The sequence below is a fragment of the Myotis myotis genome, unplaced genomic scaffold (assembly GCF_014108235.1).
Source record: "Myotis myotis isolate mMyoMyo1 unplaced genomic scaffold, mMyoMyo1.p scaffold_m19_p_1, whole genome shotgun sequence".
Lineage (NCBI taxonomy): Eukaryota > Metazoa > Chordata > Mammalia > Chiroptera > Vespertilionidae > Myotis > Myotis myotis.
Window position 1 is genome coordinate 56231646 of NW_023416313.1, and position 13705 is coordinate 56245350.

At 44.2% G+C, this 13705-nt stretch overlaps 1 protein-coding gene across 3 annotated transcripts in view; it reads left to right on the forward strand.

The window, feature by feature from the left end:
• Nucleotides 1–717: 717 nt before the first annotated feature.
• The window catches only part of CDS1 (CDP-diacylglycerol synthase 1), a 74390-nt gene continuing 61402 nt past the window's right edge, over nucleotides 718–13705 (forward strand). The window contains exon 1 of one of the 3 annotated variants that reach the window (XM_036338551.1): nucleotides 718–1305. In XM_036338551.1, coding sequence (XP_036194444.1) covers nucleotides 1189–1305 — 117 coding nt within the window. In that variant the 5' untranslated portion in view covers nucleotides 718–1188. The remainder of the gene's footprint in view (nucleotides 1306–13705) is intronic. The other 2 variants (XM_036338559.1, XM_036338542.1) reach the window with 2 other exon arrangements.

The following is a 13705-nucleotide window of genomic DNA, read 5'->3' on the forward strand; positions in this document are numbered from 1 at the left end:
GATCTTGGGCCCTCCCTGTTCCAGCTGTAGCAGCCCAAGATCCATGACTGTTCAGAGATTAGCTGGTTGGCCACTGCACCCCACGGTATCACAAGGGCTGGATTCTCTTTTGGGACCCCAGGCAGTGAGTTTCCTGAGGGTTAGTACTCAAGCTTATCAGAGGCAGAACTTGGGTTTATGCTTGAAACTGGCCAACCCTCCCGAGAGACGCCCAGGGAGGCAAACACATCTCTTATTTTCAAGGTGATGACACTGGCCTAGAATGCCTCAAGGTCAACGAGTCCATCCTGCCAGACAAGTTCCTGTTCGTGGACGCCTCTGGACCTCTGACACGCTGCAGTGTGTCAAGCCGATGTGGCCGGGGAGTCACCTGAAGGGCTACTTCTGAGTGCTGTCAACAGCCGCCAGGAGCTCCAGTCTCACCAGGAGCTCGGGGCCAAGTCTGCAGGTTCTCACCCCTCCCTTCCCAGCACAGGGCTCCCCCCGCCTCCGTCTCGCCTCCTCCTCTCCTGCAAGCCCAGCTCGCACCTTTTCTCGCTGCCCCCACCTGTGTGCGCGCAGAGACCGGCGGAGCCTGGGAGGCTCATGACGTCACTCCTCGGCGGGGAGGCGGGGCAGTGGGAACCGCAGTGCAGCACCGAGGGGCGGGGCGGGGCGGGGCGGGGCCTGCGGCGCGTGACCCGGTGCGGGAGGCAGGAGCCCGGGGAAAGGTGTCGGGGGGCTGGGACCGGCCGAGTCCGGGGGCGGGGCGGGGCGTGGCCGGGCCCGGGCTGCGGGCGCCCTGCGAAGCTCTAAATCGGGTCACGTCCCTTTTCCCTCCCCGCCCCTTCTGCTCTTCCCACCTGGGCCTCTGCGTGGAGACGCGCACCTGGCAACCAGCGGCCGCGCCGCGCCGCGTCTCCGCCTCCTCTGCTCGGGCCGGGCGCCCGAGCCGGCCCCGCACGCCCCGAGCCAGTCCCCGGCGCCGCGCTCGCTGCAGGCGGCCTCGAGCGCTCGCTCGTTGATGCCGTTTTGGGGGTGACCTGGCGCGGCGGCCGCGCCTCCATGGTGGGCGCGTGTTCGTGACCGCGGCTCGCAGGACGTGGAGTGCGGGGCTGTGGGGCGAAGGGAGGCCCGCCAGCGAGACCCTGCGCGCAGTTCGGGTTTGGGGGCGCAGGAGGCCGCCGCGGCCGAACGCGAGAGCGGGAGATGTTGGAGCTGAGGCACCGGGGAGTGAGCCCCGGCCCCGGGGGAGCAGTGGCGCCGCCACCCCCCGAGGGAGTGGCGGCCGGCGGCGACCACGAAGCCGAGAGCACCAGTGACAAAGTAAGTGGAGCCGCGGGAGGCGCACACCCACGCCCGCCCGGGTCCTGGTTTGGGCGGGTCGCTGGGAGCCGGGGTGGGGCCCGCGGACGGCAGGTGAGCTGTGGGCTGCCCGCCGCGCCTTCCCCTCGGCCTGGATTGTTGTCTCCTTGCTGGTGTGGGGCCCCGAACCCCGGACCCCGGTGGTGGTGCGTTCCCCGGGACGACCGCGGCCGCTGCCGGGTGATTCAACTTGGCTACAATTGAGTTTCTTCCCGGTCCAGTCGCCGCCCTCCCTGGGGTCCCGGGGCCCGTGCTCGGATCTGGAAGGAACCTGCAGGCACCCTAGTTTCCTGGTAGCTGCCAGCTCACACCTCCCTCGGTAGAGGAACGAAGTTAGCGAGGACTAAACTTAAGAGCAACACCTTCGGCTCTAGCCTGTCATTGGATCCCGACGCTGGAGGCTCGGCTGCTCCTGCTCCCCCATCAGCACTTTCGTTTCCTCTGTCCTTTTTCAGGGTGATAGGTTTTGGAGGTTTCAGAGTAACATACTCCGGATACAACTGAATCCTTCTGTTTCCTTGGAGCCCACAGCAGGCAGGGTAGTTCTCCTGCTGGTAGATTTCATTTGACCTGACGGGCTACGTCTTGAGGATTTTTAGCTCCCATTTCTATGGATTACCCTTGCTTCACATTTAAGAATAAGCAGATGTAATACCCCACTATTCTATTTAACGGTAGGAAAGGAGTCGAAGTTTAGTTTATTCATAAACACAGTGGTGCAGGTAGGAATATTTGGGGGCGGAGGGAGAGAAACAAACAAATGCAATGTTATGACCTTTAAGACTGGTGGTTTAGGTAATCAGGCCAGAGAATAAGTTGTTTTACAAGACCTTCTGTGAATAAAATCTCATCTTATTTCTGAAGCTCAAAGCACTTAAACTCTTCCTAGAACCGTTCTTTTCTGCAAGCAGGTGTTGCAGTTTGAATTACAGAAGTGAGTTACAAGGTCGAGGCAATGGCCTTTGGAACTAGGGCCTGTTTCCTGATTCCCGTTCCTCTGGGTTGGACTGTTACTGAGACTTGCTGGCAATTCTGCTTTGGGGAGGGTTCCACCTGGAACCCGATGTTGATGAACTTGACGTAACCCAAGTTACAGAGTCCTGGTAACAACATACTGCATGATATCCTGAAATAATTAATTCAACAGTGATTTCAGGAATGACACTTTAGAATCAATGAGATGACATCTCCTTTATTTTTTTCCTACCTTTGATAGTTGATAGAACCAAATGAGAGTCTGTCATAGAACATACATGTCAAGGAATTACACAAACTGTAACAGTTGCCAGCCTCTGAAGGTTGATGTTACAAGGCTAGAAACAGTGGGCTGTGAGAATAGTCTTTGTGAAAACTGCCTTGGAAACTAGACCAAAAATAGAATTAATTAGGTTGGGATTTGTTGTGCTTCAGCTCTGGCTAGAACCAAGGAAATACCAGCTCCCCCTGTGTGGACTTCCTTAACTAGGAGAAGCGAACACGCATTTAATAAGAGAAAACATGTTCAGGAAGCCATGCATACAGTAACTTTTGAATTAATTTAGTTTCTTAACACCCTAATACATTTGACATGGAAACTATTTCTAGGGTTGGTTTGACTCATTAGAATTGTTGTCTCTGTGGCTAGGTTACCTCGCTGCGTGTTTGTTTGTTTGTTTGTTTGTTTGTTTATAAAAGCCGCACTGTGGGTTTTCATCAACACGGACCCAGCTGTATTTTGTTTTCTGAGAGTGGACATTGCCATGTGTAACCTCTTAGGATTTCTTAGGCAAGGATGAGCATTGGCACATTGTGTCTAAAATATTGCTATACCTGTAGCGTTCACCACCAGGAACTCTTGTCTTGGCAGGCGTTGAGACATTGAACTCTATCCTCTGTCTGTGCTTTCTTATCAGGGTGTATATTTGAATGCATCTGTATTTCCAGGTCAAGGGCTATTTTAAAATCAGTTTGCACATCGGAGGCTGGTTAATATTTGGACCATTTAAGCTCTTTAAGTGCCTTCTCTGTTCAAGTTGCTTGTGGTAAAGGCAAAACACTTGGGGAATTCATGAAAGTGGTGGAGGAGGTGTCTTATACTAGTATTCTGCGATTATAGTACACTCCCATGCCATTTTGTAGTCTTTTTATAATGGTGTTACTAACATGACATTCTCATTGTTCAGGACCAAGAGACTTAAGCTGAGAGAGGCTCTGTGCTTAGGGGAATTAACAGATGGAAAGTGCTTCTTACCTGCAAGGGAATGTTTGCTATGTTAAATGCTGGATAAATATTTGAAAGATGACAAGACCACCCCTTCAAGGACTCCCCCTACCCCCACCCCCACTCCTGCCACCCGCCCCCCCTCCCCAGGAGACTTATATGAGTTGGATTTACTAGAAGAATGATCAAGGTTCATAGACTACATGGAGACAGCAGGAAAAGCTTTTGAAGAGGAGGTGAGGGTTACACTTGGAATTGAAAGGTGCTTGGGGACTCACCAGGTAGACAGTGTTGGGGAAGGACATTGGGCATGTGGAGCAAAGGGCATGTGGAGCTGTTTCTTGAGTCAGTATTCTTGGCACAGGGCCCTGAAATTAGTTTAGTAATCCTGGAGCATATGCTGTGCATTCTTGGGAAGTGGGGTTTGGGGGTTGGGAGCTTGAGACTTGTGGAGGTTAGCCTTTAGTCCATGGACTGTAGAAAGCCACTGAAAAGTGTTTACAAAGGCATTAGCTTATCACTCAGCAGCCGTCTGGAGAAAGTGTTGGAAGGGGAGAGGCCTGCCACAAAGAAACCAGATAGTTGGGTATTGCAAGTGCTATAGGTATGAAATGATGAGGGCCTGGAGTGAGTCTAGTAGGGGTAGGGGAATAGAGGTTGGGAGAAAGGATGCATATTTTAGATCATGCAGATAGGACCTAGACTAGGGCAATCAAAGTAAGACTAATTAAAGAAGAGCCTGCCAGGAGTCACATTGTAATCCACGCCTTAAGAGTCTTTTAGGAAAGAAGCAAAAATTATTGGGCAATTTTGTAGGCAAGGATGAGTTGGATTGGACAGGGTGTGTCATTCTCTAAAATAGAGAGGTGATTCAAGGTGGTGATGGGAACTGAAATGAAAGGTCGAAAGGTCAGGTGGGGAGATGTCAATTTTTTTAATTGATTTTTAGAGAGAGAGAGGGAAATGAAGAGAGAGAGAAAGAGAAACATGGATCTGTTGTCCCACTTATCTATGTATTCATTGTTTGATTTCTGTATGTGCCCTGACTGGGGATCAAACCCACAACCTTGGCTTATGGGGCCAACACTCCAGAAATGTCAACTTTTGAGTGGGATAAAGAGGGGATAGAGTTGAAGACAGAGCCCTGGGAGGTGCCCATGTGCAGAGCAGGGTTGAAAATGTAGGGAAGGAACCAAGATTATGAGGTCCTGGGAGCAGGGGAGGAGGGTTGCGTAGAGGATGTCATCAATAGTATTTAAATGAGGGTGAGGTAGAACACCGAGTTCAGCAAAGATCTTAGTAGAAGCCAGGTTCTAAGTTGAGGAATGTGAGAGGTAAAATACTGGTGGTTATTGTCAGGAAGTTCCAGCAAAGGGGAATGCAGAATAGTGGCTAAAAAGGACTGGAGGATCAAGTGAAAGTTTCCTTTTTCATGGGAGGGAAGATAGGCATTTGGATGAAAGAAGTCAAGAGGGAGTGAAGATGCTGACAAGGATGGGCAGGCCCTAGAAAAAAGAAAGCAGACATGGTGTGGAGAATACAGATGATTGGGGTATCCAAGGAAAGGAATGAAGGCATGGAGGGTAGATGCAGAAACATTCTGAAAAGCAAAAGAGGGAAGATCAAAGTATTTGATGCTTTCAATTTTCTCAATAAAGTGGGATCTCAGAACCATAGAGCTGCAAGGGATCTTAGAAACAGGGTAGCCCAACCCTGTATATTTAAAAATTATAAACTTGCTTTAGAATGTGGTTGTTATTGCCCAAGATGACCTACAGCAAGTGGCCAAGCTGGAACTAGGACTCATCCATCAGGGAGTGTCGTTTAGGGAGTGTAATATGAAGTGACCAAGAGGCCACTAGTCCTTACCTCAGTAGCAGTAATAGTCGTCATAGTTGATGCTTGTCGTGATTTGGAGTTCATAGAGTATACTTGCACAACTTACTTTATTTGTTCCTCATAACAATCCTATGTGTTAGGAATATCCCTCATTTAGTTGCTGAAAATATGAAAGGCACTGGGAATGATTTTGGTCCAGGAATTCCAGGTCAAGGATGCTAAAGGAATGATGGAGTCAGTGAGGCTGGGATTGAAGTGGCTGACCACAAGTTAGGGTGGACAGGGAAGAGGACTGAAGCCCAAATTGGGTCATTGGAGCTCTGGATGGATTGAGAGGTCTGAGCAATTGCATGTGAAGCTAACACCTGATTTACTGGACCGGTGTGGGAGAAAAGGAGGTGCCCATGGAAGCTGTGGCCAGTAAAGGGAAGCACACAGTGGGAAGAACAGTGTCTCTGCTCTGCTTGTATGCGGGGTTACTGCAGATTTTGGTTTGTGGGGTTGAAGGTGAAAGAATCCGAAAGTCAGTTAATTTCTGCCCTTACCCGTTTGAGATGTGTGTAGTTTCTTTCATAAATACTCTAATATTTTTAATATGCATTTTTAATTTTTGAACTTGTGTTTCTGTAAATTCTTAATTTTGGAACACCTCACTATGGGTTGTCTTGGTGTCACCTTTAAGTGTAATAAATATTTTCTATACATTTTTATATAAATCTAGGCCATTATACAATGCTAATATTTAGGTCTAGACTTCTAGATATCATTTTGGCTGATACTTCTGAATTGTTGATTGGTAGTATTAGCACCTAAATAACTTTCCATGATTCTTTTGTCATTGCAGCATATTCATTTTATTACTTAACAATATGTTTTGAATGCTGGTGCTCCAAATATTGCCAACCGACCAGTTGATAAGACAAAGTTGAGTTTATGGCTTCGGCTGGTGAGGGAGAACACCTGGACAGAGCTTTGGCAGAGTCTTGGAGGGAGAAGGGCAAGGTTGGATTTCATTGAGAATTGGAATAAAATTATTGAGTCTTTCAGTGCAGAGACTTGCTTAGGATTAGTTATGGATCACAATATAACCGTCTTGGATTGGTGGCAATAGCCAGGCAAGGATTTTGACTGCAGGGGTCCTCAAACTTTTTAAACAAGGGGCCAGTTCACTGTCCCTCAGACCGTTGGAGGGCCGGACTATAGTTTAAAAAAAAACTATGAACAAATTCCTATGCACACTGCACATATCTTATTTTAAAGTAAACAAACAAAACGGGAACAAATATAATATTTGTATTTGCATGTGGCCCGCGGACCATAGTTTGAGGACCCCTGATTCTGAGTCTTTGGAGGAAAGTTGCTGCTTCCTATAGAGAGTAGATTTGTCTTTCACAAATTCTTGTGGATGAACCATGAGCTCCAGATCTGGACTCCAGGGATAGTAAAGTTATGCTAACAAGTCAGTCAAATTCTAGCCATGTTAATTTAGGCCAGTGATGGCGAACCTATGACACGCGAACTCATTTTTTTGGTTGATTTTTCTTTGTTAAATGGCATTTAAATATATAAAATAAATATCAAAAATATAAGTCTTTGTTTTACTATGGTTGCAAAGATCAAAAAATTTCTATATGTGACACGGCACCAGAGTTAAGTTAGGGTTTTTCAAAATGCTGACACGCCGAGCTCAAAAGGTTCGCCATCACTGATTAGGCGGTAAATTGTGTGAGGTGGGTCATACGTTTCTTTCTCAGGTCTTTCAAGTATGTTTTATGGCATACTTGAGACTTCTAAAGAATATTCTGGTGTGTTACCATATGAGTTTTTACTTACTGTTTGTGACTTTAAGTTTAAAACACTTTATTTTCTTAAAACTTTGAGAGATTTTACTATAGGATGCCATTAGCTATATCAAGCTTTGGATGCAATACACTTTCTGATGAAAACAATATTTTATTTGTCATAAATGTGCTAGGGAAAATTGGGAAAACTTAAAGTGGTACTATTCCGGAAGATTACCTCATAAAGAAAAATTATAAAATATATTTGTATAGTATGATTATTCTTTGTATTTATGTTTATAGTTATATTTTATGCACTTTTTAAAAACAGACTTTCACATGCTTTTTTCATGGTTAGCACAGCTAAATACTAAGGTTCTGTGTGTTTATTTTCCTTTAACTATTCTGCATTTGGGGGTGTCTTTTTAAAAGAAATGTATGTTTTAGCCTGGCCGGTGTGGCTCAGTGGTTGAGAGGAGGTCAACCACTATGAATCAGGAGGTCACCATTTGATTCCTGGTTGGGGCACATGCCTGGGTTGCGGGCTCAATCTCATCATTGATGTTTCTCTCCCCCTTTCCTTTCCTCTTTCTCTAAATCAATAAAAAATATATTTAAAAAATAAAAAGAAAAGAAATGCATGTTTTAATTCAGGATAAAGAAAATAGGTCATTTAAAATTTACAGACATTTTTTGTGAGGCTTGACTTGGTTCTGTGCATTCAGTAAGTGTTTATTGCGTGCCTATTGTATTTGAAGTTCTGATTGAATGTCACGTTTTTCTTGTGGCTCTTTCTACATTTGAGAAAAGGGGTGAGGCCAGGATTTATTTGTTGCTCAACAACTGCAAGGTATTAGACAAAAAAAATTGAACTTTTTAAAAGAAGGAGTTTATTAGGCCATTGCTTGCAAAAATAGGAGGACTGGTCTTGGGGCAGGTAGCCTAAACCAGCAGCAGCATGGCAACATATCCATCCATGTCCATGGTCTGGGAGTTTGCAAGTATTCTTATGCATCACAAAGGGGGTAGGAAGAAAAAGGAGGTAATCTGACAGAATTTACATTAGCTGTAGGCAAAGGGGTGGGAGAAGGTGAAGTGGGCAGGACCAACTCTGGGATAGGCACAGGGTCTGCATGAAGAAGTGGCCGCTCCTGTGGATGGGCTGGGCCAGCAGCGGGAGGCCGACGTGTAAACAAGCGGAGGCCCCTGGTTACATGGTGCCTGGCTAAAACAATCCGTGGAAACGGCCACCTGGAATTTATTCTAAATTCTAGCAGATACGCAGGGATATGAGCAGTCTTATATCAGAGCTGGTCCACAGCTGTTAACAAGCTAACTCTTCTGTCTCTATCTCTCCCTTTAATGGTCGCTTTATTTTTAATTTTGTACATCTCAGAATTTAATAAACTAATGTATAGTTTGTAAAATACATGTACATCATACCAATTTGAATCTATTTATAACAATTGTGTAGACAAGGGAAATAGGCTTAGTTTACACCTGAGAAAAAGGTTTGAAAATTGTTGATATAAGAGTTGTGAGTTTATTTGAGTCAAACTGATGACAATTGCTGGGAAGCAAAATCTCAGTGGATTGAGAAAATGCTCCAGAGAATGGCAGTTTTGCAGCTTATTTTTACATTAGAATCAAAGGACAAGACATAAAGGGGTAACATGAAATCCATTAGTGATAGATTGGGGGGGGGGGCGTGAAAGCAAAGGTGAGGAAATCTCTGGGATTGGACACAAAATGAAAAAATAGACCATATATATTTTTTTAACATTGGTAGTGTAGGATAGTTAATAATTAACATGGTAACAATAACAGTGAAGGGGTTCTGTGGTCTCCTGCTCTCATGGGAGATTGTGCAGGAGGGGTCTGGAAAAGGCAATTTACCCTGACATTCTAAAGGTAGCCGATATAATAAAAGGGTAATATGCAAATTGAACAAATGGCCTATCGACTGGTTGCTATGATGTGCACTGGCCACCAGGGGGCAGACCCTCAACGCAGGATCTGCCCCCTGGTGGTCAGTGTGCTCCCACAGGGGGAGCGCTGCTCAGCCACAAGGCAGGCTGACTGCTGCAAGCTCAGCAGCAGTGGCAGGAGCCTCTCCCGCCTCCGTGGCAGTGCTAAGGATGTCTGACTGCAGCTTAGGTCTGCTTCCTGTGGGGAGAGGACCTAAGCCATCAGTCGGACATCCCCCGAGGGCTCCCAGACTGCTAAAGGGCGCAGGCCAGGCTGAGGGGATCCCCGCCCCAGTGCACAAATGTCACGCACTGGACCTTTAGTGTTAACATAAATGCAAAATGACAATAGACAGGTTCAGTTAAGGTAAAGTTGACCTTTGTCAGGGAAATACTGGCCTAGGACCTGACTACCTGCCATGACTCACGTTCAGTTAGGAAGTTTTCATTTCAGACCATCCTATGTGGTTATTGTAAGTCTCTGAGTTTGTAGGGCCCACTTTGCAGCCTCCCTAAGCTTGTCAGGTTTAAGTATGTGGCTCCTTTTTTTGTCCATAAAACCAAAGACTTCCGCCCTAACTGGTTTGGCTCAGTGGATAGAGCGTCAGCCTGCAGACTGAAGGGTCCCTCCCAAGTTTGATTCCAGTCAAGGGCATGTACCTCGGTTTCAGGCACATCCCCAGCGGGAGGTGTGCAGGAGGCAGCTGATCGATGTTTCTCTCTCATCGATGTTTCTAACTCTCCCTTCCTCTCTGTAAAAAATCATTAAAATATACTTTAAAAAAAACCAAAAAAAAAAACCAAAGACTTCCTTTCCTAGGTTCACACAGTATTTAGAGCTGGGATTTACTCTAAAATTTCTGACAAAAATGATATATAAGAGAAAGTAGGTATGTGGTACTAAATTTATAAAATTAATTAAAATATTTACTTAGGAACTTTTTTTTTTTAACAGTTACTATTTTGTGTGATTTTTGAACTATTTTGGCCTTTATGAATTTGGCTAGAAACTTTTAGGTGAATACTTGTAATTCTGTGATTTCAGGCACTCGGATTTAAATCAAACAAAATTGTTTCTAGTATTCCCTTGCTTATTTTATAATTGGTTAGGAAAATAAATCATTGGTTTTTATTTTATAGCTGCTCACATTTTGATTCATTTGGTTGGGAGATGTTTCAGAACCTATTAAATGAGAATGATGTCACATTTTGAAGGGACTCCAGAAAAGCAGAGGAACCGATTTCATTAATGACCAATTGGGCTGTTGATCATTCCTGAGGTATGCCAAGTTTAGTTATCTTTCTAAATATTGACTTATTTTTTTATCCGCAAGGAGAGGCCAGAGTTACTTTTCACATCATGTCTCTGAATGTTTGCTGAAGACTTTGTGAGAACTATCAAGATTTTAAGCTTTCTTTTCTTTTTTAAAAAATATGTATTTTTATTGAGTTCAGAGAGGGAGAGAGAGGGAGAGAGAGAAAAACATCAATGATGAGAGAGAATCATTGATCAGCTGTCTCCTGCACTCCCCAAACTGGGGATTGAGCCTGCAACCTGGGCATGTACCCTGACCATGAATCAAATTCTGACCTCCTGGTTCTTAGGTTGACGCTCGACCACTGACTAGGCTAAGCTTTCTTGTAAACAGAAAATTGGAGTGCACAGGAAGGGAGAAACAAGAGTCCACTAGAGTGTGAGGAGCTCTCCCCTATGTAAATTTAAAGCTGCTTTTTGCAAACTTGGTGGCTAGGAAAGCAGTGTTGTACTTCTGCTTCCTGGCTATGCCTGCAATTCCCTTTTATTTGCCAGGACCCTGGCCAACTATCTAAGAGCTTTATGAAAGGCTGGGGAAGCCTCTCTGACTTCATCATCTGGCTGGCTCAGGTGGGGCTGAGCACCTTGGTGGTTAAGACAGGGCTCACTGCCACCTTTCTGCTCCAAGCATGTTATTTGAAAACAGTGTAGTGCCATGGGGCAGCAAATGTTTACCAAGCCTAGCTGAGTCCTACCATTTTACCTTGAAGTTCAAAAATCGAGATCTAGAAAATAAAACTAGCCTCTTTCAAGGTTTTGGTTTTCATTTTATTTTCACAACACCCTACTGTGTTTTGCATGAAATGTTTCTGGGTTGAGGCTTTAAACACCTCTGGGACACCACTCAGATAGAATTCAGTGTACACCATAGTGGTACTTAAAATAATTTATATTGCTGTTAATATGGAATCAGTACAAAAGGCTCATAATACAAGGAACCCCTTAGGCACCTAGGTCATCAGAGCTTGAATTTTTTAAAATATATTTTTATTGATTTCAGAGAGGAAGGGAGAGAGAGAGAGAGAGAGAGAGAGAGAGAGAGAGAGAGAGAGAGAGAAAAATATCAATGAGAGGGAGAATATTGATCAGCTGCCTCCCGCATGCCCCCTACTGGCGATTGAGCTCAAAACCCCGGCATATGCTCTGACCTGAAATCAAACCATGACCTCCTGATTCATAGGTGGATGCTCAACCACTGAGCTACACTGGCCAGGGCTCAGGTTGAATTTTATTCTCAAGATTTCTTTCCCCTCTTGATAGGTTTATAACTATTTTATATCCACAAACAGTGTATTGGTAAGCTTTGAATTTTTTTCTGAGCTTTTTACTATAAAAGTTTTTAATAACAGAAAAATTAAAAGGGTAGTACAATGATTATCAGTACATCCAGCACTTAGATTTAACAACTGTGAAGAATTTGCCAAATTTGCTTTACCTTGCCATATATGTATATGCACATATTTTATTGAAGAATCATTTGAAAATAAGTTTCAGACCTCCTAGTCCTTCTCTCCTAATATTAAATGCTGCATCCTAAAGACATTTTCCTATAGAATCACAGTGCCATTATCATATCTAAAAAAAATTAACTGTAACTTTCTTATCTACAAACAATCCATATTCTGATTTTCCCTATTGCTGCCAAAGTGTCTATTAGCGATTCCTTCCTTTTCCCCAAACTAAGATCAGGTCAGAGTTCAGACATTGCAGGTTTAATCATTCTTAGTTCATATACTCGTTTTTCCCTCTGAAGGGGCCCCACAGAAGAGCAGTAAGCATTATGTCTTTCAGCCCTGAAAAAGGGATGTACCTGTGGAGAGCCAGCTCTAATCTTGATAAAATGCAATTTTGTGATGACAGTAATATTTCACAATGGTCTATAACTCTTCAAATTTCTAAGTTCTGTTGTATATCCCATGGATTTTGCCTTCAGAGGTCTTTTTTTTTCCTTTTTTGGGGGCAGAGGGGTTCTCTCCCCCCCTTTATTGATTAAGGTATTACATATGTGTCCTTATCCCCTTCTTACCCCCCCCCACTCATGCCCTCACCCCCCTGTTGTCTTTGTCCATTAGTTAGGCTTATATGCATGCATACAAGTCCTTTGGTTGATCTCTCCCTCTTACCCCCACACTCTCCTACCTTCCCTCTGAAGATTGACAGTCTGATCAATGCTTCTCTGTCTCTGGATCTGTTTTTTTTTCATCAGTTTATGTTGTTCATTATATTCCACAAATGAGTGAGATTATGTGATATTTATCTTTCTCTGATTGGCTTATTTCACTTAACATAATGCTCTCCAATTCCATCCATGCTGTTGCAAATGGTAAGAATTCCTTCACTTTTATAGCAGCATAGTATTCCATTGAGTAGATGTACCACATTGTTTTAGTCCACTCATCTGCTGATGGGCACTTAGGCTGTTTCCAGATCTTAGCTATGGTGAATTGTGCAGCTATGAACATAGGGGTGCATATATCCTTTCTGATTGGTGTTTTTAGTTTCTTGGGATATATTCCTAGAAGTGGGATCACTGGGTCAAATGGGAGTTCCATTTTTAGTTTTTTTGAGGAAACTCCATACTGTTCTCCACAGTGGCTGCACCAGTCTGCATTCCCACCAGCAGTGCACAAGGGTTCCTTTTTCTCCGCATCCTCGCCAGCACTTGTCATTTGTTGATTTGTTGATGATAGCCATTCTGACAGGTGTAAGATGGTACCACATTGTCGTTTTGATTTGCATCTCTCCGATGATTAGTGACTTTGAGCATATTTTCATATGTCTCTTGACATTCCTTATGTCCTCTTTGAAAAAGTATCTATTTAGGTCTATGGCATTTTTATACACCAATAGTGAGCTTACAGAGAGATTAAAAAATCTATCTCATTTACCATCGCACCAAAAAAATTAAGACACCTAGGCATAAACTTAACTAAGGAGGTAAAAGACCTGTACTTGGAAAACTACAGGACACTGAAAAAAGAGATAGAAAGGCATAAACAGATGGAAGAACATACCATGTTCATGAATTGGTAGAATCAGCATCATTAAAATGTCCATACTACCCAAAGCAATCTATAGATTCAGTGCACTCCCCATTAAAATACCAACAGCATATTTCACAGACCTAGAACAAACTCTCCAAAAATTCATCTGGAATTAAAAAAAAAAAAAAGACCTTGAATAGCTACAGCAATCCTGAGAAAGAACAAAGTAGGAGGGATCTCACTACCAGATACCAAGCTGTATTACAAAGCCACTG